This window comes from Podarcis cretensis, assembly GCF_951804945.1.
Source record: "Podarcis cretensis genome assembly, chromosome: 11".
Taxonomy (NCBI): domain Eukaryota; kingdom Metazoa; phylum Chordata; class Lepidosauria; order Squamata; family Lacertidae; genus Podarcis; species Podarcis cretensis.
The window spans coordinates 36,319,908-36,342,746 of record NC_137180.1 but is presented as its reverse complement, the minus strand read 5'-3'; the positions used below and the strand labels follow the sequence as shown (position 1 = coordinate 36,342,746).

Sequence of the window (22,839 nt, the reverse complement as noted above, 5' to 3'; positions counted from 1 at the left end):
CCATCCTGCTCGGTGTCTTGGCTTGTGCCATAGCCGTGCACAACCCCTCCGGCAGGGAGAGGCTGCGAGCAGCCTGTATGCTGCTCTTTGGGGCTGGGGGGGAAATAAGATTTTTTTTCTTGATTTCCCCCTCTAAAAACTAGGTGCGCCCTATGGAGCGAAAAATACGTTAATTTACAATGACAAATGTGTATGCTATGTTCCCTACTCAGAGGAACAAGTTCCTTAGTATATGCATTCTAACCCTTGAATTATAGTGTCCTTGCCTCAATAATTCTCCACCCATTTCTTTGGCCCAAGCTTTTAAGTCATGTAGATCAACCCAGCCATCTGCAACAAACACATACGCACAGGTTCCTTTTTCGAATGAGCTACTTTCTCTTAAAAAGTTCAACATAATTTATTTTTTCCACATCTATAAGAAATTAACCTTCTCTAAATTTCAGCATTTCAAAATGAGAGTGCTCCAGTGCACTATTCAATAGGAATGTGCAGGTTTTTCTCCCCAAAAGGCACTTCTGGCAATGTCCTCCTACAGCTGTTAGGGGTCTCTTGCTTCGTGCCTGCAGTATCCAGTATACAAAGGCTGCGCTGCTATTCCACGCCTGTGGGGGAGAGAATTGTGACTTGCTTTGCCTTTTGAGATTAATAAACTTCCAAGTTTTGATGTAAGAAATCTACACTGATTATTGATGAGATTGTATTGCTTACCTGAGCATGCGGCAACGATGTTCATTAAGCCTGTTATAAGCATCTTCAATATCAGTTACATTTTTACTGCTCCAGAGTCTCTCCCCAACAGCACTTGCCCGAGGCCTGGAATATGAATATGAATAGAAGACAATTTTTAAAAAAATAAAATCTAATTTAAATATAAATTGGTTACTGTCCATGCAAAATAAAAGTATTTGCAACACGAACGTATGCCAGTACTCCATTTCTTAAAGGGGGGGGGGGAGATTGTTTTATCAAGCACACACGTTACAGCATTGTTCTGTGCAAAATGAGAGCAAAACAGTGAGATGTAATATTAAAAGTGGCACACTAGCTCAGCCTTCCTCAAGCTGGTGGCCTCCAGGACTTTTAAACAACAACTTTAATCATCCCTGCCTATTGACCGTGTTTGCCGGGGCTGATGGGATTTGTAGTCCAAAACATCTGGAGAACACTAGGTTGGAGAAGGCTGCACTAAATTGCGTATTGCAGCCTTGAATTCTGCAATTCGGCTGGTTGATCAGGAACTCAATGCAGGCAGGTGAGGGGGTGGGGCATCACTCCAAGGAAACCTCACTTTTCTGTTACCAGCTGAGGCTGGTCATTTCGTAAAAAGCAAGAGCCTTGCCATCTTTTTCAGCTGGCCTTTGTACACCCGAGTGCCATGCAGTATCCATGGGTAAGTGGGAACTATGCCAATCACTAATATAGACAGAATTAAGAAGAAGGGAGGAAGACAACTTGGGAAAGTAAAGTTTAAAAATCATGATGCAAGCGTAGTTTTGTCAGATGTCAGTGTCAATAAGGTTAGATCAAGATGGTTAGCGTTTCTGTTGAAAAAAAAAATCAGGTGAGTGATTAACTATACCAGAGTCTTGGTGTGAGATTAGTTGCATCCACATATTCTCCCCAAAGACAGGCTTCTCCACCAAGCACCAACTCTTTCTGGGATTGCCACCCTGTGTTTAAGGAAAAGAAGTATTGGCTGGTGTCTTCCTTTAAAAGCAGGTTCAGTCTGATACAGGTACAGTATTTTACACTTGCAAGTTGAGTATCGTGGAAATAGTCATTAGGTGTTAATTAAGTCATACCAAATCTTAATGTCTTGACTATTAAAATAAATCCACATGATTTGAGTTGCAGCCTATACATTATTATCTATACAGCCTATACATTATTATTAAAAGCCCATATGACCAAACATAGTAATATTCTTTGTATTTATAAGCTCACTATCTTTTATTTAACTCTACTTCAGTGACAAAGTTCATTCCCCTGCAGCCAGAACTGAAATCAACAAAAAGGAAATAGTTCATTTTTTAAAAAACACCACCACCAATAATTCGTCTCCCCTTATTAACAGTATAGAATGCCATCTCCACCAACAAACTGGGGAGATAACTTGGGTGAAAGAAGAGTATGGAGGAGTGGACAGGAATATAATTTTATCATTCATTAAAACTGGGAGTCACAGCAACAAGGCCATGCAACTTTCCCACTGGAACCAATGCCTGGATAACGCTCAAAGAAAAAGGAAACTACAAACCAAGGAAGTCTAGTGGCTCCACGCTGTAGTATTTCTTCCAGTCCTGGCCGTAACTAATGAGGTCTAGGTACCATGGTGCTGCCAGGATGGCGCTGTGCCCTGCTTTGGTTACTCTTCTTAACTCTTCTTTATACAAGGTCCCAATCCACACTTCAACTATTGTGTCTGACTGTAGCTGAAGACATCAAAAACATAGCGTTCAGACAGCATGAAAACAATCTGTTCAGCTACAGGCATCTCCTCCAAAGTATATGCAGATAGTAGCATGCCAGGTTATGTGATACGGTTATGTGAAAACTAACGTCACTCATATCGAGTCCCACTGGGATTTGTCCACATATTGGTGTGACATCAACTTGTTCCATGGTAATTATAGCATCTTTGCAGTTACCCCAGTGACAAGATTTCAAAGAAGCCTCTTAGAAATCCTAGTATGTGGACGCTCAACCTGAAGCTACTTTAACCTGAGGTATGACTGTATACAGATGGCTGAGACAGGGCTGTCAAGCCTGAAGGAGGTCAAGGCAAGAATACAAGCAGGTGATCAAACCACTTGGACTGCTGCTTTGCTCAACCCCTCCTCCCCACCAACAACTTAAAGTACTGTGGAGAAGAAGGCTGGCAAGCTAGTAGGCTAAACAGAAACACTCATGTAAGAGATGAGAATCCACAGCAATTTAGTGCTGCATGTTCCATTTGTGTGACTGGTTTGCCAAGAGCATTTAGTTAATGCTAAGATGAAATGGTGAAGGAAACTTAACTGGTACTGCCTAAAATAATTAACCTTAACATAAAAACAGCAGGCTTAGAGAGAGTCTGCCTTTTTAAGGGTTGCTTTGACATATTAAGTTCTACAAGACTGATGCAATTTTAGAAAGGCATAAGCTATGAGACAGCCACATATGGTATGTCACCTTTCCAGCATCATATTGTATGTACTTTTGAAATATACAGGACAGTCACATTTCTATTACATTTGACTTATAATGTATTTGCTTCTTATATTGCCTTGATGAAATTGATCCTTAGATCAGATCACACAATTCTGAAAGGCTTAAACATTTCAGATAGTGCTACAGGTGTCTTCTGGGTTAATCTAGCACATGAAAATCAAGTTTTCGCAGAACAGCACAGATCATCTCTCAGACCTTACCTTTGCTCCATGATCAAAGACTTCCTGCCACACTATGGATTTCTTGTTCAGAGAAGACACCATCTCCAATATTCTAGTAGTAATAATATTTTAAAGATGTTATGTACTTGCTATTTACTTGTTTCATTTACACCCCTTATTTCAGCCATGATTGGCTCCAAATGATTAAGAAAAGCAAGTTACTAGCACTAATTGTGGCTGTGATCTACTTTAAAACATGCAAAGACATGGTTCTGTCCGGACACTGAGGTCCAGCTCTGAGGGCCTTCTGGCGGTTCCCTCACTGCGAGAGGCCAAGTTACAGGGAACCAGGCAGAGGGCCTTCTCGGTGGTGGTGCCCGCCCTGTGGAACGCCCTCCCACCAGATGTCAAAGAGAAAAACAACTACCTGACATTCAGAAGATATCTGAAGGCAGCCCTGTTCAGGGAAGTTTTTAATATGTGACATTTTAGTGTATTTTTCATCTGTTGGAAGCCGCCCAGAGTGGCTGGGGAAACCCAGCCAGATGGGCGGGGTACAAATAATAAATTATTATTATTATTATTATTATTAACCATGGCTTACTAAGCCATGGTTTAGGCATTGTGTGCAAACAGCCAATAAGCAGTCTCTTGCCTGAAAGAGAAACTCACTTCTCAACGTAGTGGGATTCCAGTTTAGCATATGTAAACCAGACCCCTTGCTTCTTCATGAATTCTTGTATATCAGGATTGGACCTCCTATAAGGGAAGAGAGAAAACACAATTATGCTTCTTGCCAAGATCAGCAGCATACTACAGAAGTACCAATGGGATTTTGTACCAAGACTTACTAGGAAATAACATGTTACCCACTGACCACCAGAATCCTCCAATATGCATTCATTCAGAACTCTCACCCCTTATGAATAGGAAATATCTGGCAGAGGATTGCCACAGACAATGGCTTTACTGAAGGAAAAATAAACAATAACTAAATGATTACTATTTATTAAATTTGTTAGTTGCTTTATCTTACCCGGGGCAACCCAAAGCAACTTACAACCAACCAGACAGACGCAAAACCCCACATGGATACATTAAAAAAGGAATGCATTAAAAAACACCCTGCCTGCTTCTAAAAACCCACAGATAGTTAAAGGCCAAAGGCCTGGTAATAGAGGACAGATTTTGCCTGGCACCTAAAGATATGTAAGAATGGTGCCAGGAAAGCCTCCTTGGGGAGAGCATTCCACAAACGGAGCCATTGCAGAAAATGCCTGTTCTCATGTTGCCACCCTCTGGACCTCCCATGGCGGGGGCACACGAGAAAGGGACTCAGAAGATGAGCACAGGGTCTGGGTCAGTTCATACGGGGAGAGGTGGACCTTGAGGTATTGGCAGTGACCCTGCATCTCCACGATAGATGAGCAAGAGGAACAAAAACCAAGTAATTCAGATAAAGTCAGCTTATGATGAGATTTTGTAACTTGCATAGGATAATAAATCCCACGGAGGCAGGCTGATCAGTGGTTGTAAGCCATGGTAATGGCCAGATTTGTGACCCAACAAGCTAAGACACTGTCTACCTGACAGGTACGGCAACCTATTTGTGGTTGCAGTACCAGGTAGGCTCCAAAAGACAGAAGGAGGCGGGGAGCAGCGTTTATCACTCGGCAGACACCTGGCTGTGTTTTGCTTTATGCCTGCTGTGCTTTAACCAAACACTGAAGCTGTTCTCTCTGTTAAGACTTGATGCTGCTCTTCCCAGCAACTATCAAATGCTAGCAAATTGCTGCAACCATGCCCTACTTAATGAAGTGATCCAAACTACTGGCTCTGGAAAGGCTCTTGAGCTAGATGAGCAGTAGTTCACCTCCTGCCAGGGGCTTCATCTGGCTGCCTAGGCAATTTATTTTTCTGGCCACCCAAGACAGCAGCAGCAAAATGAAAGGTTAAATCAAACAAAGCCTTGGGTTGGGTGGAGAGGCTTAAACCTCTCCCCTCCCAGCCCAACTGTTTAAGGGATTATCCTCTCCCCAATAATCAAATGAACCATTAGATGAGCAGGGGAAGGGGCAATAACCTCCTCCTCCCCTTCAGCTGGTTTGCAATTTTGGCCACGCCCACCAATGACATGCAGCTCCTGGAGGGCTGGTCAATGATGAATTTGCTCTTGGGGTAAAAATGAGTATCAACCCCCCTGAGCTAGATGGACCAGTAGTCTGCTCCAGTATTGCAATTCTTCCGCTTTCAACAGTAGGCACAGAAGTTCCAAGGTAGCCAGAAGCCATGTAGGGCTGGCTTGTGCGAAGTCTTTCCCCAGTCTGCTAGCCACACCCAGACCAGGATTCAGTTCATCCAAATTGAGCCACTGGCAAGTCCCACTATGTACAATCAGCTGCACCCCTCCCCTTTATTGTACAACACTATTGTACAGCCTTGAATAACTCAGAGAAGCTATGGACAGGTCATAGTGGAGAGTTTTGACCAAACGTGATCCACCTGGAGCAGGAACCGGCAAGCCACTCCAGTATCCATGCCAAGAAAACTCCATGGACAAAAGCAACAGACATATAAAAGTTATGACGCTGGAAGATGAGCCCATCAGGTCGGAAGGCGTCCAACATGCTACTGAGGAAGAGCGGAGGACAAGTACAACTAGATCCAGAACTGATGAAGCGGCTGGGCCAAAGCCGAAAGGACGCTCAGTTGCGGATATGCCTGGAAGCAAAAGGAAAGTCCAATGCTGTAAAGAAAAATATTGCATAGGAACCTGGAATGTAAGAACCATGAACCTGGGCAAGTTGGATGTGGTCAAAAATGAGATGGCAAGAATAAATATTGACATCCTGGGCATCAGTGAACTAAAATGGACAGGAATGGGCAAATTCAGTTCGGATGACCATCATATCTACTACTGTGGGCAAGAAATGGAGTGGCCCTCATAGTCAACAAAAGAGTGGCGAAAGCTGTACTGGGATGCAATCTCAAAAATGATAGAATGATCTCGATACGAATCCAAGGCAGACCTTTTAACATCACAGTAATCCAAGTTTATGCACCAACCACTGGTGCTGAAGAAACTGAAATTGAGCAATTCTATGAAGACTTACAACACCTTATAGAAATGACACCAAAGAAGGATGTTCTTCTCATTATAGGGGATTGGAATGCTAAAGTAGGGAGTCAAGAGATAAAAGGAACAACTGGCAAGTTTGGCCTTGGAGATCAAAATGGAGCAGGGCAAAGGCTAATAGAGTTCTGTCAAGAGAACAAGCTGGTCATCACAAACACGCTTTTCCAACAACACAAGAGACGACTCTACACATGGACATCACCAGATGGGCAGCATCGAAATCAGATTGATTATATTCTCTGCAGCCAAAGATGGAGAAGCTCTATACAGTCAGCAAAAACAAGACCTGGAGCTGACTGTGGCTCAGATCATCAGCTTCTTATAGCAAAATTCAAGCTTAAACTGAAGAAAGTAGGAAAAACCACTGGGCCGGTAAGATACAATCTAAGTCAAATCCCTTATGAATACACAGTGGAAGTGAGGAACAGGTTTAAGGATTTAGATTTGGTGGACAGAGTGCCTGAAGAACTATGGATGGAGGCTCGCAACATTATACAGGAGGCAGCAACTAAAACCATCCCAGTGAAAAGGAAATGCAAGAAAGCAAAGTGGCTGTCCAACGAGGCCTTACAAATAGCGGGGGAGAGAAGGCAAGCAAAATGAGATGGAGATAGTGAAAGATACAGGAAATTGAATGCAGATTTCAAAAAAATAGCAAGGAGAGACAAGAAGGCCTTCTTAAACGAGCAATGCAAAGAAATAGAGGGAAACAATAGAATGGGAAAAAACAGAGATCTGTTCAAGAAAATTGGAGATATGAAAGGAACATTTCGTACAAAGATCACCATAATAAAAGACAAAAGTGGAAAGGACCTAACAGAAGCAGAAGACATCAAGAAGAGGTGGCAAGAATACACAGAGGAGTTATACCAGAAAGAAATGGATGTCTCGTATACCCCAGGCAGTGTGGTTGCTGACCTTGAGCCAGACATCCTGGAGAGTGAAGTCAAATGGGCCTTAGAAAGCACTGCAAATAACAAGGCCAGTGGAAGTAATGATATTCCAGCTGAACTATTTAAAATTTTAAACGATGATGCTGTCAAGGTGCTACACTCAATATGCCAGCAAATTTGGAAAACGCAGCAGTGGCCAGAGGATTGGAGAAGATCAGTCTACATCCCAATCCCTAAGACGGGCAGTGCCAAAGAATGCTCCAACTACCGCACAATTGCACTTATTTCACACGCTAGCAAGGTTATGCTTAAAATTCTACAAGGCAGGCTTAAGCAGTATGTGGACCGAGAACTCCCAGAAGTGCAAGCTGGATTTCGAAAGGGCAGAGGAACCAGAGACCAAATTGCAAACATGCACTGGATTATGGAGAAAGCTAGAGAGTTCCAGAAAGACATCTACTTCTGCTTCATTGACTATGCAAAAGCCTTTGACTGTGTCGACCACAGCAAACTATGGCAAGTTCTTCAAGAAATGGGAGTGCCTGATCACCTCATCTGTCTCCTGAGAAATCTCTATGTGGGACAAGAAGCTACAGTTAGAACTGGATATGGAACAACTGATTGGTTCAAAATTGGGAAAGGAGTACGGCAAGGCTGTATATTGTCCCCCTGGTTATTTAACTTATATGCAGAATTCATCATGCGAAAGGCTGGGCTGGATGAATCCCAAGCCGGAATTAAGATCGCCGGAAGAAATATCAACAACCTCAGATATGCAGATGACACAACCTTGATGGCAGAAAGTGAGGAGGAATTAGATAAACTTTTAATGAGGGTGAAAGAGGAGAGCGCAAAATATGGTCTGAAGCTCAACATCAAAAAAACTAAGATCATGGCCACTGGTCCCATCACCTCCTGGCAAATAGAAGGGGAAGAAATGGAGGCAGTGAGAGATTTTACTTTTTTGGGCTCCATGATAACTGCAGATGGAGACAGCAGTCATGAAATTAAAAGACGCCTGCTCCTTGGCAGAAAGGCGATGGCAAACCTAGACAGCATCTTAAAAAGCAGAGACATCACCTTGCCAACAAAGGTCCGTATAGTTAAAGCTATGGTTTTCCCAGTAGTGATGTATGGAAGTGAGAGCTGGACCATAAAGAAGGCTGATCGCCGAAGAATTGATGCTTTTGAATTATGGTGCTGGAGGAGACTCTTGAGAGTCCCATGGACTGCAAGAAGATCAAACCTATCCATTCTTAAGGAAATCAGCCCTGAGTGCTCACTAGAAGGACAGATTGTGAAGTTGAGGCTGCAATACTTTGGCTACCTCATGAGAAGTGAAGACTCCCTGGAAAAGACCCTGATGTTGGGAAAGATGGAGGGCACAAGGAGAAGGGGACGGCAGAGGACGAGATGGTTGGACAGTGTTCTCGAAGCTACCAGCATGAGTTTGACCAAACTGCGGGAGGCAGTGGAAGACAGGAGTGCCTGGCGTGCTCTGGTCCATGGGGTCACGAAGAGTCGGACACAACTAAACGACTAAACAACAACAATTGTACAGCCTTCTGCTTTGTCTAACAAGCCACGAGCTTGGGGGAACGTGGACCCCAACCTAGTGTAAAGGGCTACAGTCTGGAGCGGGGTGGGGTGGGAGAGTCACACTTGAAGGGTCCTTGCCTATCCTATTACCTTTCCTGTCACAGTTTCCAACTCAACAGATTTCAGGTGAATAAGCAATGTAGACTCTTCATGTTATACCGTACCAACAAGTGAAGTCCACTTCGTCTCCTCCCAAGTGGATATAATCATCTGGAAATACACTGCCAATTTCTTTGAATAATTTAGCCATGAAATCATATGTTGCATTCAAAATGGGGTTTACAGGCCCGTAAGACCCACTCGGATGTGCTCCATTGTAGCATGGTGTGAGGATGTCTTTTTGTCCTAAAATAAAATACGTCAAAACAAGATTAGCTTCGAAAGGTGCATTTGTTGTTGCTGCACCATATAAAGTTGCATTCTTATGTTTGTTTTAAAAACAATTCCAAGAACTTAAATACATGCCGCCCCCCCCAAACTATGGTCAAGAACACGATGTTTTTTAAGCTTTTAAAAATTTCAGCGTTCTATTCTGAAAAGTATGGACCAGTAGTCACAATAGGTTTGCATTCACTTGTCAGATTTGTCATTTTATTCCAGAGATTAGCACTTTCTGTTTCACATTCCGGGCTACTGAACATTTGTTTGCCTACTAAATACTCCCCGCCCCCCGTTTCATACATTTTTATTATTGGCATTTTTAGAAATGTTGTCTACACTAGGAACATAGGAAGCTGCTTTTTCCTAAGGCAGACCATTAGTCAATTTATCTATGTATTTTCTGCACTGACCAGCTATTACAGTTTACAATACTATTTTACTAGATGTCAGAACAAAAATAAAAAGAACTGATCAGCAATAAAGTACAAAGGCAGATTTATCACAACAATGTTAAGAAGTTCAACCCATTTCTAGGTTATATATTTAAAGGCCAATCTCAAAAACTCTGAAACATATAATTAAGCTATATGTAGCATGGTGAAAACTGAACTGCTTTGGAATTAAAATTATACTTCGCAATAAATCTGTACTTGCACTCAATTTCTTTTCCTTTCTTTATAATGGGAGGGTGAAATAATTTGGCTGGACTACTTCCTATAGTAGGTCCAATACCCCAGTTAATAGCAATGCAAATACAATAAAAATGAATACGATAACATTAATAGAAGCATCTTGAAAATAAGAACAAAGTAGGTAAAATAAAATAAAATGAAAAAAACATAAATGCACCCAACTAAAGCCAGTTCCTACATGTTTACAGTATCAATAGCATTTCAGAATAATATGCATCTTACCTTTCCCCCAACATTGGGTATGTCCTGGACTGTCAAATTCTGGGATAATTCGAATCCCCCGTAACCGAGCATACTCTATCACCAGACGGATGTCAGCGGGAGTGTAAACATGATTGTATGAATAGGCCCCCTGTGAAAATGTCCACACATGTTGTTCTTTTACAATGTGATGCCAAGAATATGCCAGTAAGGCTGAAGAGCCGATTACACTTGACAGTGTCGTGTTACAGCACCCAAGGACTACTGGCAGTGTAGTCTAGCTTTTGAGCAGTTTCAGTGTCCCCATCTGGGGGATAAGTCTGCACTTTTGCAGATGCAATCTGAAATAAAGTTGCAGCTGGTATTGGCCAGAGTGTTGTTGCTCCAAGGCTGGATAATGTTGTACAAAGGCCTGGGTGACAACTGGTTCAAAATAGTAGCCCATGCCAGTATATTATATAAAGCAAACAAAGCAAAAGCAGGAATCACCAAGACTGTTTGGTTATTTAACCTGAACTGTTGTCCCCTGGGGAAAACAGGATGCTGGATTAGGTGGGCCTTCAATCTCATGTAAAAGGGCTCCACTTATGTCCTTAAGATTTAGGAGGTGGTACCAACCATGGGGAAAGTAGCTAGGTGACTGAACAATCTGAAATGTCTCATATATATATATATATATATATATATATATATATATATATATAACAATCTGAAATGTGTCTCATATATATATATATATATATATATATATATATATATATATATATAGCTTGCTCCAGAAAGCAAAAAATAGGCAAAGTCTCAAAATGGTGCTATGATTTATAAGAAACTTTAATCCAAGATATATATTATATAATGTTTCTTATATATTTCACTGCCTTTTTTGCCCATTTTCTTCATTTCCTTTCTTTTTCGTTCTTTCTTGTGTTGTGTTGTGTTGTCCTGTCCTTTCTCTGCCATTTTAAATTTCCCAAAGGAAATTAATCTTAAAAATCAGCATCCCATTACAGTGGTGTTCTTGGAGCCAGGCTGCAAAGTGCCGAGCTGCTAGGGAGCCAGAGGCAGCGATCTGACTCCCCCAGATGTGCCTTCCATGCTTTCAGTGTTTCACTGACTCTTTGTTGCATCTGTTCCAACAGACTTAACATGGCCGCCTCTCAGAAAGGTGCAACAATGCTATTCCAGTGAACCGTCTGCGCCAAGAACTTTCTCATTTTCCCACTGACTGGGAGCCCTTGGCCCTCCAGAAGCTGTTGAGAGTACAACTCCTTTCATCCCTGAGCATTGGTAATGCTGGATAGGACTGGTTGGGTTTAAAGCCCAAAAATATCCAGGGAGCCACAGGTTCCTCTTCCTTGTATTATGGCTTTTAAACAGCAACTAATACAACGTAATAGACTCATGTGTGGAAAAGGCTATTTATTAAAATAACAATAAATTTATTGGGCACTAAATTTTCAGAATGTTCTACAGGACCATTTACTTACCTGGCGACTCAGTTCAGGAAATGTGATACTTTGATAAGGAAAGGAAGGGTCGTCTACAATGTGCCAATGAAGGACATTGAACTTGTTAAATGCCATGGCATCCTAAGAGAAAAAAAGATGGTGTTTCAGTTAGGTATCTTGCGTGGAGAGGCAAGCAGTTTTTAAAGAGGGATTTTTACACAGCACTTAGCAAAGTCTTCCTCCCCCGCCTCCCCCGTAATTGTGTTCTTCAGTGCCATTAATTAGGGCTGCCATACTTCCAAACAATACCGGGATTTCAAAGGCGGAAGTGACGTCCTGTCGGCTGTTTATCCTGAATCTTCAGGAAGTAAACAGAAAGCATGGTGGGGTTTTTTTGTTTTGCATTTTCATAAAATAAAAAGTCAACTGCTTTGGTGTCTTAAAAAAGCTCAAAAACTTTTGGTTTTTCCTGAAAAGCTCAACAACTTTTGGGGTGTCCTGGTTTTTTTACTTTTTGAAATATGGCAACCCTACATAAATCAGAGCAAAGTGACCTTACCATTGCTTTTCCAACACCTACATTATTCTGAAACACCATAACACCTTTACCCCCAATCCTAAATAAAGGTACAGTAATTTTCGCTCTATAACACGCAGATTTTTTCTCCTAAAAAGTAAGGGGAAATGTCTCTGTGTGTTATTGAGCGAATGTGTGGTCCCTGGAGCTGACTCGCCAGAGCGCAGGGGCAAAAATCTGGCAAAAATAAGATCGGGCGGGCGGGCGGAGGGAAGGCGGAAGCTGCTGCTTTCCTGCATTCTGCCTCAGGGTCTTACTGCCCACCTGCTTCTGTTTCTGTTGCTGCGTTTGCTCAAACTCAACAAAGAGCAGGGAATCCCCTGCCCTCCTGGCCAGCAGAGGGGAAAGGAAAGGATGAGTCCTTCCTTCTAATTCTTTCCTAGTCACACTGCGCGCAGGCTCCAGCCCACCACCTCCTCCTCTCCGTGCTCTAGGGACTCACAGGCAGCCGGAAAACATGCAGGTGGGAGAGAGAGAGGGGGGGGGCTGGCTTGGGTGGGTGGGGGGAAACTTTTGCCTTCCTTTCCTCCCTCCCATTAAACCCCTCTCCTGCATTCTTAGCCAGCTGCTTCTCTGCACACCCCTCTCGTGCTCCTTGTCCCTTCTGTGTTTTTTCTTCCCTCCCCACTTAAAACGTGGTTACAAAGCATGGATCCACATGGATCCTCAGGATCTTTGCATTGGGTCACCCCAAATTCACCATCAGATCACATTACATGTCCATGGCTACAGCCTGTACCAAAAAAATCACGCACCCACTGTTGCCTGGGGCTGCAATGGTGCAAAAACGTGGTTACAAAGCACGGGTCCACATGGATCCTCAGGATTTTTGCATTGGGTCACCCCAAATTCACCATCAGATCACATAGCATGTCTATGGCTACATCCTGCACCAAAAAAATCACGCACCCACTGTTGCCTGGGGTCGCAGTGGTGCAAAAACGTGGTTACAAAGCATGGATCCACATGGATCCTCAGGATTTTTGCATTGGGCTACTCCAAACTCCTGTCAGATCACATGTCTGTGGCCACAGCATGAACCACAAAAATCATACATCCACTGTTTCATTTAGAATATTTTTTTTCTTGTTTTCCTCCTCTAAAAACTACATGCGTGTTATGGTCTGGTGCGTGTTATAGAGCGAAAAATACGGTACATTAAATCTGCTGTTAAGGAAGTGCCACTGCAATGCTCTTTGTTCCTACCATCCATGGTTCCATTACTAAGCAGCCAGTAAAGAAGAAGATTGTAATTGCCTGGCAGTAATATAGTTGCTAAAGCAAGCATTCAAGGTCCTTTTTTCCAGATACTGCGGTAGGCTGAGGCGGGGGGGCACAGCCATTTAGAGTAAGCACTTCCCCTGTTTCCTATCACTGAGTAAAACCCAGGTGCTTGAAATAGCTATCCTTGACCCAGAAAGGACAAATATGCTGAACTGAAAGGAAGCCCCACTCAGAAGGTGCCTGTGCCTTGATTTTCTGTGAATTCCTCAGCCTCCTGCGCTATTTCCCACCCCATTGAGTCTTTGGGGGGGGGAATGTTAGGGATGAGACTCAATGGCTGTCAAGGAGAGAAGGGGTGTGTGAACTTCCATGGGGGGATTTGATTCAAACAACAAGTAATACAACCTGGCTGATTTTTGCCACCAATTACAAAACTGGGTTGATGTTTTTGCTTCCTAGAAGTCCCAAGAAACACCAAGTACAAGGCTATTAGTATCACGTATTTCAAATCAGAACTTTAATCCTTTTCTTGGTAAGGAAACAGGTGGTTTCATTTAAACTTGCCACAGTAGCGGAAGACAGGCGGGGGAGAACATGCCGATTGCCAACTTACCAAAGTCATTAGGATAGTTTTCAAAGGCAGAAAATGCCTTGAGCTATCAATCAAGATCCCTCGATAAGCAAATCTTGGGAAGTCAGTAATGTCGGATTCATTGACAAACAGCTATTAAAATATAAGAGAGAAAGAGAAGGTTCAACAGGTTCCCAAATTAATTTTTGTGATATGATACTGTAGCAGCAGCTCCTAAACTCTTTTTCACCAAGGACCACTTGAAAACTAATTATTTTTCTACATGTGGTAGCAACTGTAATTCACTGTGCTAGATGCTGTATGGTTTTTAATAGTATTTTTATTGCTTTTTATTGTATTCCATATAATTCAAAGTGCAATACATTTAAGAAAAATGTAAGGAATAAGAGATGCAATTATAATTCAAAATGAAAATGGGCTAATACCCAGAATATGACATTGGAATCCCAGTTCTATGGTCTGACATGCAGATGTAGCCATGCAGTCAGCTATTAGCTCTTGGTCAAAACAGGCAACTGGAGTTATTTCAGCAAGGATATAGTAAGCCAGGGCAGATGCTGCAGAACAGATTTAATCTGCTGCTGGTACCCACCACCTGGTACACCGCAGCTTCCAAACAGTCTCTGAGGCAACCTTTGACGCAGAGCAGCCTGAAAAAATTAATAAGCGGTTGCTGAAGTCCAAACTTGGGGAAAACTCCAAATTAGCCCACTGTACCATGAAGAGAAATACTCACACTTCCATAGTCGTCTTCATTTACTAACTGACTGAATGTTTCTAAACCTGGAAGTCAAAACAGATTGAACTGTAAACATAATTGGCAAAGTAAAATTGATGTCATCCAACAGCTACTTTGGATGTTGCAAGGAAGTGCCAAGAACCAGAGAGCACAAATGACTAGCACTTTTTTCTAACTTAGCTTCTAGGCTGGCCTTCCAAGGGTTGGCCAGTGGGAGAAGATGGGGCCCCTGTGTGGGAATGTTTGCTTTTTTTTATTCTGGGACAGAATGTTTATCTCCAGTGCCTCCTGTATCACGAACAGTATGAACAGCAGTTGCTGGGAATCAAGAGTGGGGAAGAGTGTTGTTCAGGCATTCAGGTCCTGCCTATGGCCTTCCCAGAGGTTTCTTGGCTGTACACTGTGTGAACAGAATGCTGAAGTAGAAAGGCCTTTGGTCTGATCCAGCAGGGCTCTTCTTACCTCCCTGCAAGGAATATGGACTTGTCTCTACATTGGACAAAATCCCAAAGAGTAAGTCTCCCAACTTGCTTCCTTTTTCACCACTTTTTAAATGTTTGGAGGAGCTCCACTCTTTTTCATTTTGTTTTGAGTCATAAAGATAAGATGATGGCCACCACTGATTAAATATCTCTAACACACAAACCACTTATGGCTGATTTACACAAGAAAATTTGGGGCTCCTATTCCAACCAAGACAGAGATTGTGCTCCCCCAGATTACAACACACACCACTTCAAAACAGGTCATGTCACTCCGGCTTCAGCCATGACTAAGTTGCTGAATTCTGCAGCTTAGGGGGGTGCCATGGAGAATGCCCTTTCCTGGGCCAACACCCCCACCCCTGAGCTGCTGAAGGCAATGGAAACATGAAGGGAGCCCCCTCTGCTGAGAGGGCCTGATGGAAGGAGAAGACCTTTATTACTCACCTCTCAATGCTCCCCAAACTTTGTCTGCCTTCAGCACAGCTGTAGGTCCTGATACCTGGAGCTGATCTTTAAGAGCAAATGACAATTAATGATAAGTTTTAGTAATGAAAATATTGGTTACTTAAAAGACAACCAATTATAAGAGTTTGGGAGCAGTCCTGCACAAAGGCCGCCTGTATCCAAATGAAGTCAGGGGGAATTAAGCAGTCTCTGGCTTGGAACTGAAAATACATTCACGGAAGGAAAGTCTGCCATCCTCTGCTTCCTCTTTGGCAACCATCTTGCCCCATGAAAAGCTTATTCAAGAGGGGCTCCTCCCCTCCAGAGAATGTGGGGTGGCGTTTGGGAGGTTGCAGGGAAAAGAGGGCATGGGAAATTTTCCTTTCATTAACTTCTGCAAGTTAATTTGTATCAGGATCTAAGCCCAATCTCAAGCAACTTTCCTCTACCCACCCCACATTGTTCAAGAGGGCCCCCAAGTCTTCTAGAGAAGCTTTTGGGTGGCCAGTGTGGCAGGAACTCCCTAGTTTAGCTAATCTTAGGATCCAAACCTATGGGGTTCAATTGCAACACTGATAATAAGCTAGTCATTTTAAGTCCTAGGTGCCTTTTTAAAGTAAAGCTGAACACTGGCAATTAAGGAAAGGTGAAAATTAATTCTAGTGCACCTCTGGTCTTCAGGTAACTATAAAAAGACTTGTAGGAATAAGGATTTCTCCAAGTCAGGCCTGCATCACTTGTGGCCCCAACACAGCATCCCAAGCCACATACTGCAGCCACCTGAATGCTGCTTAACAACTCCTCTGTTTCTGCACTAACAGCAGCAAAAGCCCTGATAGGGCTACAAACAGTGGCGTAGCGTGGGTTATCAGCACCCGGGGCAAGGCAAGTAATTTGCGCCCCCTAACCCGTGGATTTGCGCCCCCTAACGCGTGGATTTCCCTAACCCCCAGATGTTTCGCCCGGTGCGGCCGGCCCCCCCTGCACCCCCCACGCTACGCCACTGGCTACAAAGAAGGCTATGAAGTTGTGCAAGCCTACTCTGAGAAGTGTCTTAAAAACAGCCACACCGCTGAACAAAAATGCAAGTGGAAGTGTGCCGTTATTTTAGAAATCACCTATTTCCTGTGTCAGAGAGAAGCATGCACCATCACTCTTGGCTGCCTAAGTGTCATGATGATGCATGCTTCTCAATTAAAATAAGCCAAACACCATTTCATCTGCACAGCCAGCGATCTTTTAAAACAGGTTGGGAACCTTTTTCAGCTTGAGGGCTACATTCTCTTCTGGGGGGCCACATGCCAGAGGTGGGTGGGGCCAGAGGCAAAAGTCGGTGCAGAAATTGTTGTTGTTACCCTGCCCATCTGACTAGGTTGCCCCAGCCACTCTGGGCGGCTTCCGACAGAATATAAAAACATAACAATGACTGGCCCAAAGCCACTCAGTGAACTTCATGCCTGTGTGGGGATTTGAACCCTTGTCTCCCAGGTCCTAGTCCGACCCTCTGACCACAACATGACACTGGCTCCTTAGCACTAAGTAACTGGTTCCATCGGTGCAAGGATTTCTCTTTGTGCAACGGAACATTTTCCACCTCTCCTCCACCAACGTCCCCCCTAGATCTGTTCTGGGGGCTCCCCCAGTACTCTGGAGCAGATTTGGGAAGGGGAGGGAAGGAAGTCCTGTGCTAATCCTTGAATGCACAACTGTTTGGTTCAATTCCACCCTTCCTGCTCCAAAGCTCAGCAAATCAGGAGAAGACAACCGCTGCTGCTGCTGCCCCAGTCCTTCATGCCACAATGTAATCCCTCAATTTACATGGGAGCTATGTCCTGGGGATTGTGCCTAAAGTCAAAATCGCATATAGTCCAAACACACTGGGTGCAATGGTGGGTGGGATTGTCGAAGTCTTTTTCCCACCCCCTTTCTATTTTATTTTATTTTTAACTGCCAAGCGTGTAAAGCTGAATGTACACATGGAGCAGGGAGAAGCAGCCCAAGTCTCCAAAAACTATTGGGGAGGGGGAATGTCTTGTATCCTACTGGGCTCTGGAGCAGGGAAAAGCAGCACAACTATCTGTCTGCTTCACAGCCCTGGGTGAGGACCTGAGATTTCCCTTCCAATGGCCTCCCCTGAGACTGACAGTAACCACAAACATTAGATGACTAAGCCTAGGAAAAGGAGAACTGAAATGAGTAGAACCTTCCAAAGAGGCAGTCCCTGCCTTCCTGTATTTCTGCTCTCAGCAGCTCCAGTCCACAGAAAGCCAGTAATTCTGACACCCTACTGATTTCAATGGCATTTCTGTGACAAACTTTCTTTGGATCAGGGCCATCCTATATATCCAGTAGGCACAGCATACCTACAAATATTCTGTAATATTTACAAACAGTTTCTCCCTGCTCCCGTCTGCCCGGTATAGCCGTCCTCAAAATATGCACCATTCTTGTGAACACAGGAAAACTAGGAAAATGTAAACAAGCACCTTCAGAACTTGCAAGATACTCCTCCTATATTTAAATCAGTAGAATCATCACTATTTATCCAGAAATCAAGACTGTCTCATTATCTCACAGCAACCATCACTATAACACAAAGCAATTTTTGTTTTGTTTTTTTTAAATTAGCCCACCATTTGGATCACGTTCTCCAGGGAGCTTATGAAATAAAACACGCAACAGTTTCCATAAAGCAATGAACATAAAAACAAAGGCTATGCTTTTTACAAAACAAACAAATCCACCCCAAGACAGCCCCAATGCATATAATTGCCTCTATCTCCAAAACTTACTCAAATGTGTATTCTTATGCAATCAAAAGAACACAAACCATTCAAAAGAAGGAAGCCTCATCAGGTCTGGATGAACCTGAAGGTTCGCAGAATTACAAAAGATGTTTAGAACAAACCCTCAGCAGGGACCCCAAAACAGCCTAATTAGGATTGAGTGTGTTCACTGACTATGGAATGTAAATTGTTCAGGGCAAAAAAAAAAAAAAAAAAAAAAAAAAAGATTTTAAAAAGAAGGAATGGCTCAGGACTGGAACACTGAATAGGAGCATTCCATGCTAAAATATTCTGTGGAGGCTCCACTTGTGTTCTTCTAAACTTCCAGTTACACAGGTGTACTCAGTTTCAATTGACGAGGAAGAATCAGCAATGTGGCTGGGTGTATATTGGATTACTCCATGAAGCACCACCAAGTGTCAGGCATTTGTCCCTGATTTTCCAAAATGCAAGTCTCCACACCCATAATTTAGCACCCAAACCAATCTTGGTTGCTGGGAAAAAATGCATCAAAATTATGAATACAGTACAGGTATTAATACCAGTGAGACACATTCAAGACTCTTATTTTTAACTGAGTCAATCTATTTTCTTCAATTACTCACAGGATAAAAGTTCATTATTATAGCCAGCTGTGTATACTAGGGGGGAAAAACAGTGTCTACAAGCCAAACCAGTATAAGAAATAAGATGATCTGGTGTGGGAAACCTATAGCCTCTCAGATGTTGTTGGACTTCAACCCCATCAGTCCCAGTTTGCATGGTCAATGGTCAAGAAGGATTATGGGAATTGGAGGAGGGGGTCCAGTAATATCTGGAAGGCCAGAGTTTCCCCACCCTGATCAATAGAACGCTGTAATTAATCCACAGCTAGGAAGGAAGAAGGCGCTACACATATTTACACCATCAGATACTTACAAGATTCATCAGATGCGATGCTGGGAAATTTATCACATTCAGAATCTTCTGAAGTAATAATCACCTGAAGCGAAGATAGCTCCGTTTCCAAAAGAGGTTTCGTCTCATCACCATTCTGCCATTTGGAATACCCAAATATGTATTCATAGTACCTGGAAGTGAACCCAGAAAGATGTTATGCACAGCATAAATCTATATATTCCAGCAAGATCTTTGTTAGGGGAGGCAGGTCTTTTGTTGGGGGGGGGGAACCTAAGTTTGCTATGTATTTTTATTGATGGGAGCAGCTGCCCCTCCCTGTCCCTCCTTGGCTATACCCATGTATTCCAGTCTGACTACATTTCTTACCGACTGAGCTCCTATCAGGCTTGGCTAACCTGTGATCCTCCAGATGTTGCTGGATAGCAACTCCCATCATCCCTGATCACTGGCCATGCTGCCTGGCGCTGATGAGGTTTGGGAGTCCAACAACATCTGGAAGGCACAAGGTTAGCAATCCCTGATTTATAGAAATGCTTACAGGCTTACAGAAAGCACAGGTAGGATGAGTGCAGTTTTTAAACCCCATCTTGACTTCAAGTTGATACCGAGTGTGAATTGAGGGATGGGGATGTTTTGCAAAACCATGTGTTAGTCAGTATAGCAGTATGTGGCCGATTAAAATATGCAAGCTGGTTTCACATATTTTGAAGGTGGTTGGTGGCTCACTGAAGAACAATGGATACCTCCGACACCAGATTTGTATAAGCTCTTTTTTCATTTTTGATGCTAGAAAATAAAAAATATTCTGTGCAACTCTACTGTTGAGAACAGATCCTCCAACTATTCATATTAGGTAAGAATGGCTCCACTCCCTCTTGCATGTTTTCATTTAGAGGGCAGTTCTCTCTCAACTTAAGGTTAGCTGATTATTTTTTCTTATGTCAATGTTTTTTGTGTCATTCTTTTATTATCTATTAGATTTCTATCCTGCCCTTTCTCCCCAAAGAGTTTAGGACTCAGTGAATAGATAGAAGACAGGCATGAATCCTGTCCCTTTAAAAATGCTCCAGGCAAGAGAATTTGGAGCAGGTGCAAATTGTCATGGCAAAGTATTACAGGTGAGAGAGATGCTGTTACAGTGAGATTTCCCTTGCCTACATACACAAACACTCCCTATTGCATCTGTTTTCACTTAAAGGACGGTTCTCTCTCAACTTAAGGGTAGCCGATTATTTTTTTCTTATGTCAGGGTTTTTTGTGTCATTCTTTTATTATCGATTAGATTTCTATCCTGGCCTTCCTCCCAAAAGATCTTAGGACTGCAAACAACCAAGCAGCACAACAACACATACGGTATATATAGTTGCCTTGGTGAACAGAAGCATTTTCAAATTGCTTCTGAATGTTAGTAACAAAAGAGATGGATGGACACATCTCACCACAGAAGGTAAGACCCAGAGAGCCTTCCATCAGCTTCAGCTGGTTGACCAGCTACACTCCTATCTGCACAGGGATAGCCTAACTACTGTTGTCTGTGCTCTGGCAGCCTCAAGATTACTGCAATGCGTTATACGTAGGGCTGCCTTTGAAGACGGTCCAGAAACTTCAGCTAGTGCAGAATTCAGCGGCCACGTTGCTCACTGGAGCAAGATGGTTTGAGCATATTGCACTGATCCTGGTCCGCCTCTTTCTGCATGAACCTACCCTGACCCAGAGATCATCTTCTGAGGCCTTTCTTCATGTGCCTTCTCCTCAAGAGGCCCAGAGGGTGGCAACACGAGAACAGGCCTTCTCTGCAGTGGCTCCCTGTCTGTGGAATGCTCTCCCCAGGGAAGTTTGCCTGGTGCCTTCATTATACACCTTTAGGCACCAGGCAAAAAAGTTCCCTTTTAAGCTTTGGTTGATTTGATTGACATCCTATGCCCTTTTAAAATGTTGGGTTGGGGGGGTTGTTGTTTTTATTTTGATTATATATTTTGTGGTTTTATATTTTGATTCTGTTCCGTGAACTGCCCTGAGACCTTCAGGTATAGGGTGGTATATAAATTCAATAAATTCAATAATAATTTAAAAGCTACACATTTAAAGCACATCACACCTCCTAAAAGAGACACAAGGGGTTGTTTAGGGTGCTGAGATCTGCAGCTGTATGCAAGCTACAATTCCCATGATTTTTCTTTCTGTGGTAGGAGGAGGGAAGATGTATATGCTCTTAATTGGATGGCCTGCATCTACACATCGGGTCAACGCGTCCCCTGTCAGATTTTACATGCCGCGGGAGAAAAACACAACAGCCCTCCCGGGAGAAAGACAAGAGCGGATGCAGCTTGCAAGAGCTGAGGTATAGCCGGGCGGCTTGGGCTGGGGGTACGAGGAGGCAGCCCTGCCCGAGTTGAAACCGAAAGCTCCCGCAGCTCACCTCCGGAACGCATCTTGCAGCAAGGAGCAGCTCGGCCCCGCCGAGGAGCCCGGGCCGTGGACGATCTGGAACCGCTTGGGCGCCAGCTGCAGCCGGGCTGCGGAGACGCGGAGCGAGCGGGGCAGCGGCCAGAGGGAGACGGAGGAGGAAGCCGCGCTCGGCGGCCTCGCCGCCTCCGAGCCCCAAAGCAGCTCCTCGGCTTCGGGCGGCCCCGGCGGCTGGTGCGCGGACGAGGAGGCAACCAGCGCCGCCGAGACCCACAGCACCACCGACAGCAGCTCCATGGCGCCTCTGGCTGCCGGCAGCCGAGGAGCGCCGAGGTCTCTCCGCCGCCGCAGTCACCTGACGGACAGGGGGCCGGGCTCTCCCCGGCAACGCCCAGCGCCGAAGCCTTACTCATCCTACTTGCACGCCCCGAGGAGGAAGTGTCCCCGCCCCGAAGAGTTGCTCCTCGAGAGGAAGAGGCAGGCAGAGTTTGAACTCAGAGCCCGGGCAGCGCCTGGTGTGCTCAGGGAGAGGGGCTCCCTCCCTCCGGCCGTCTCCCGGCCACCCTACTTCCCAGGCCAAGGAAAGGCGAACGCTCGAGAAGGGCGGATTACAAAACAATGGCAGCTCTGTTCTCTCTCACCCGCGCCGCTCTCCCACTGAGGCGTGGAGACGAGGCTTGCCCGGAGACAACCCAAAGGCGTTTTGAACCCGGAGGCAACCCCCTCTCCAAATAATATCATAATTACTACTATTATTATTATTTAGGCTCCCAGGGCTGGTTACAGCACTAAAATGGATTGACTTAAGGGCCAGTCCTTGTCTTCAAGGCAGAGGAAGCACACAAAACCACCTTCAGGTTTTGTTTTTTGTTTTAAAAAAGACGATTAAATGCATTTATTGTCCGCCGGTAACTTTTTTTAAAAAACAAACTACAGTTTCCAAGAATAAAGGGCCCCATTAC

General features: G+C 43.9%; 3 protein-coding genes across 5 annotated transcripts in view; 1 reads left to right on the top strand and 2 right to left on the bottom strand.

Moving 5' to 3' along the window:
- Positions 1–11,726, top strand: part of GFM2 (GTP dependent ribosome recycling factor mitochondrial 2) — a 29,636-nt gene extending 17,910 nt beyond the window's left edge. For 2 of the 3 annotated variants that reach the window (XM_079995453.1, XM_079995451.1), the window contains exon 21: positions 447–676. The gene's annotated coding sequence lies outside the window, so the exon portion shown is untranslated. Of the gene's footprint in view, positions 1–446; positions 677–11,415 lie in introns of those variants that run through there. The other variant, XM_079995452.1, reaches the window with a different exon arrangement.
- The window catches only part of NSA2 (NSA2 ribosome biogenesis factor), a 349,067-nt gene that overhangs the window by 23,119 nt on the left and 303,109 nt on the right, over positions 1–22,839 (bottom strand). The window lies entirely within an intron of this gene.
- HEXB (hexosaminidase subunit beta) lies at positions 359–22,219 on the bottom strand. Its single transcript, XM_079995590.1, has 14 exons — positions 21,891–22,219; positions 19,490–19,641; positions 15,786–15,851; positions 14,854–14,900; positions 14,139–14,249; positions 11,764–11,865; positions 10,298–10,427; positions 9,167–9,347; positions 4,047–4,133; positions 3,414–3,486; positions 2,261–2,435; positions 1,583–1,673; positions 712–816; positions 359–605 (listed from the first exon to the last, which is right to left on the bottom strand). The coding sequence occupies exons 1-14, from the start codon at positions 22,172–22,174 to the stop codon at positions 542–544; spliced, it is 1,668 nt and encodes a 555-aa protein (XP_079851716.1). The 5' UTR covers positions 22,175–22,219; the 3' UTR covers positions 359–541.

Bases quoted from the DNA above. Each gene is read 5' to 3' on its own strand.
- HEXB (XM_079995590.1), bottom strand. From the start codon at position 22,174: ATGGAGCTGCTGTCGGTGGTGCTGTGGGTCTCGGCGGCGCTGGTTGCC. The intron at 10,428-11,763 runs GTAAGTAAATGG...ACATTTTCACAG, and splicing joins TTCCTGAACTGAGTCGCCAG to GGGGCCTATTCATACAATCA. The intron at 4,134-9,166 runs GTACGGTATAAC...CTTCCCTTATAG, and splicing joins GAAGTGGACTTCACTTGTTG to GAGGTCCAATCCTGATATAC.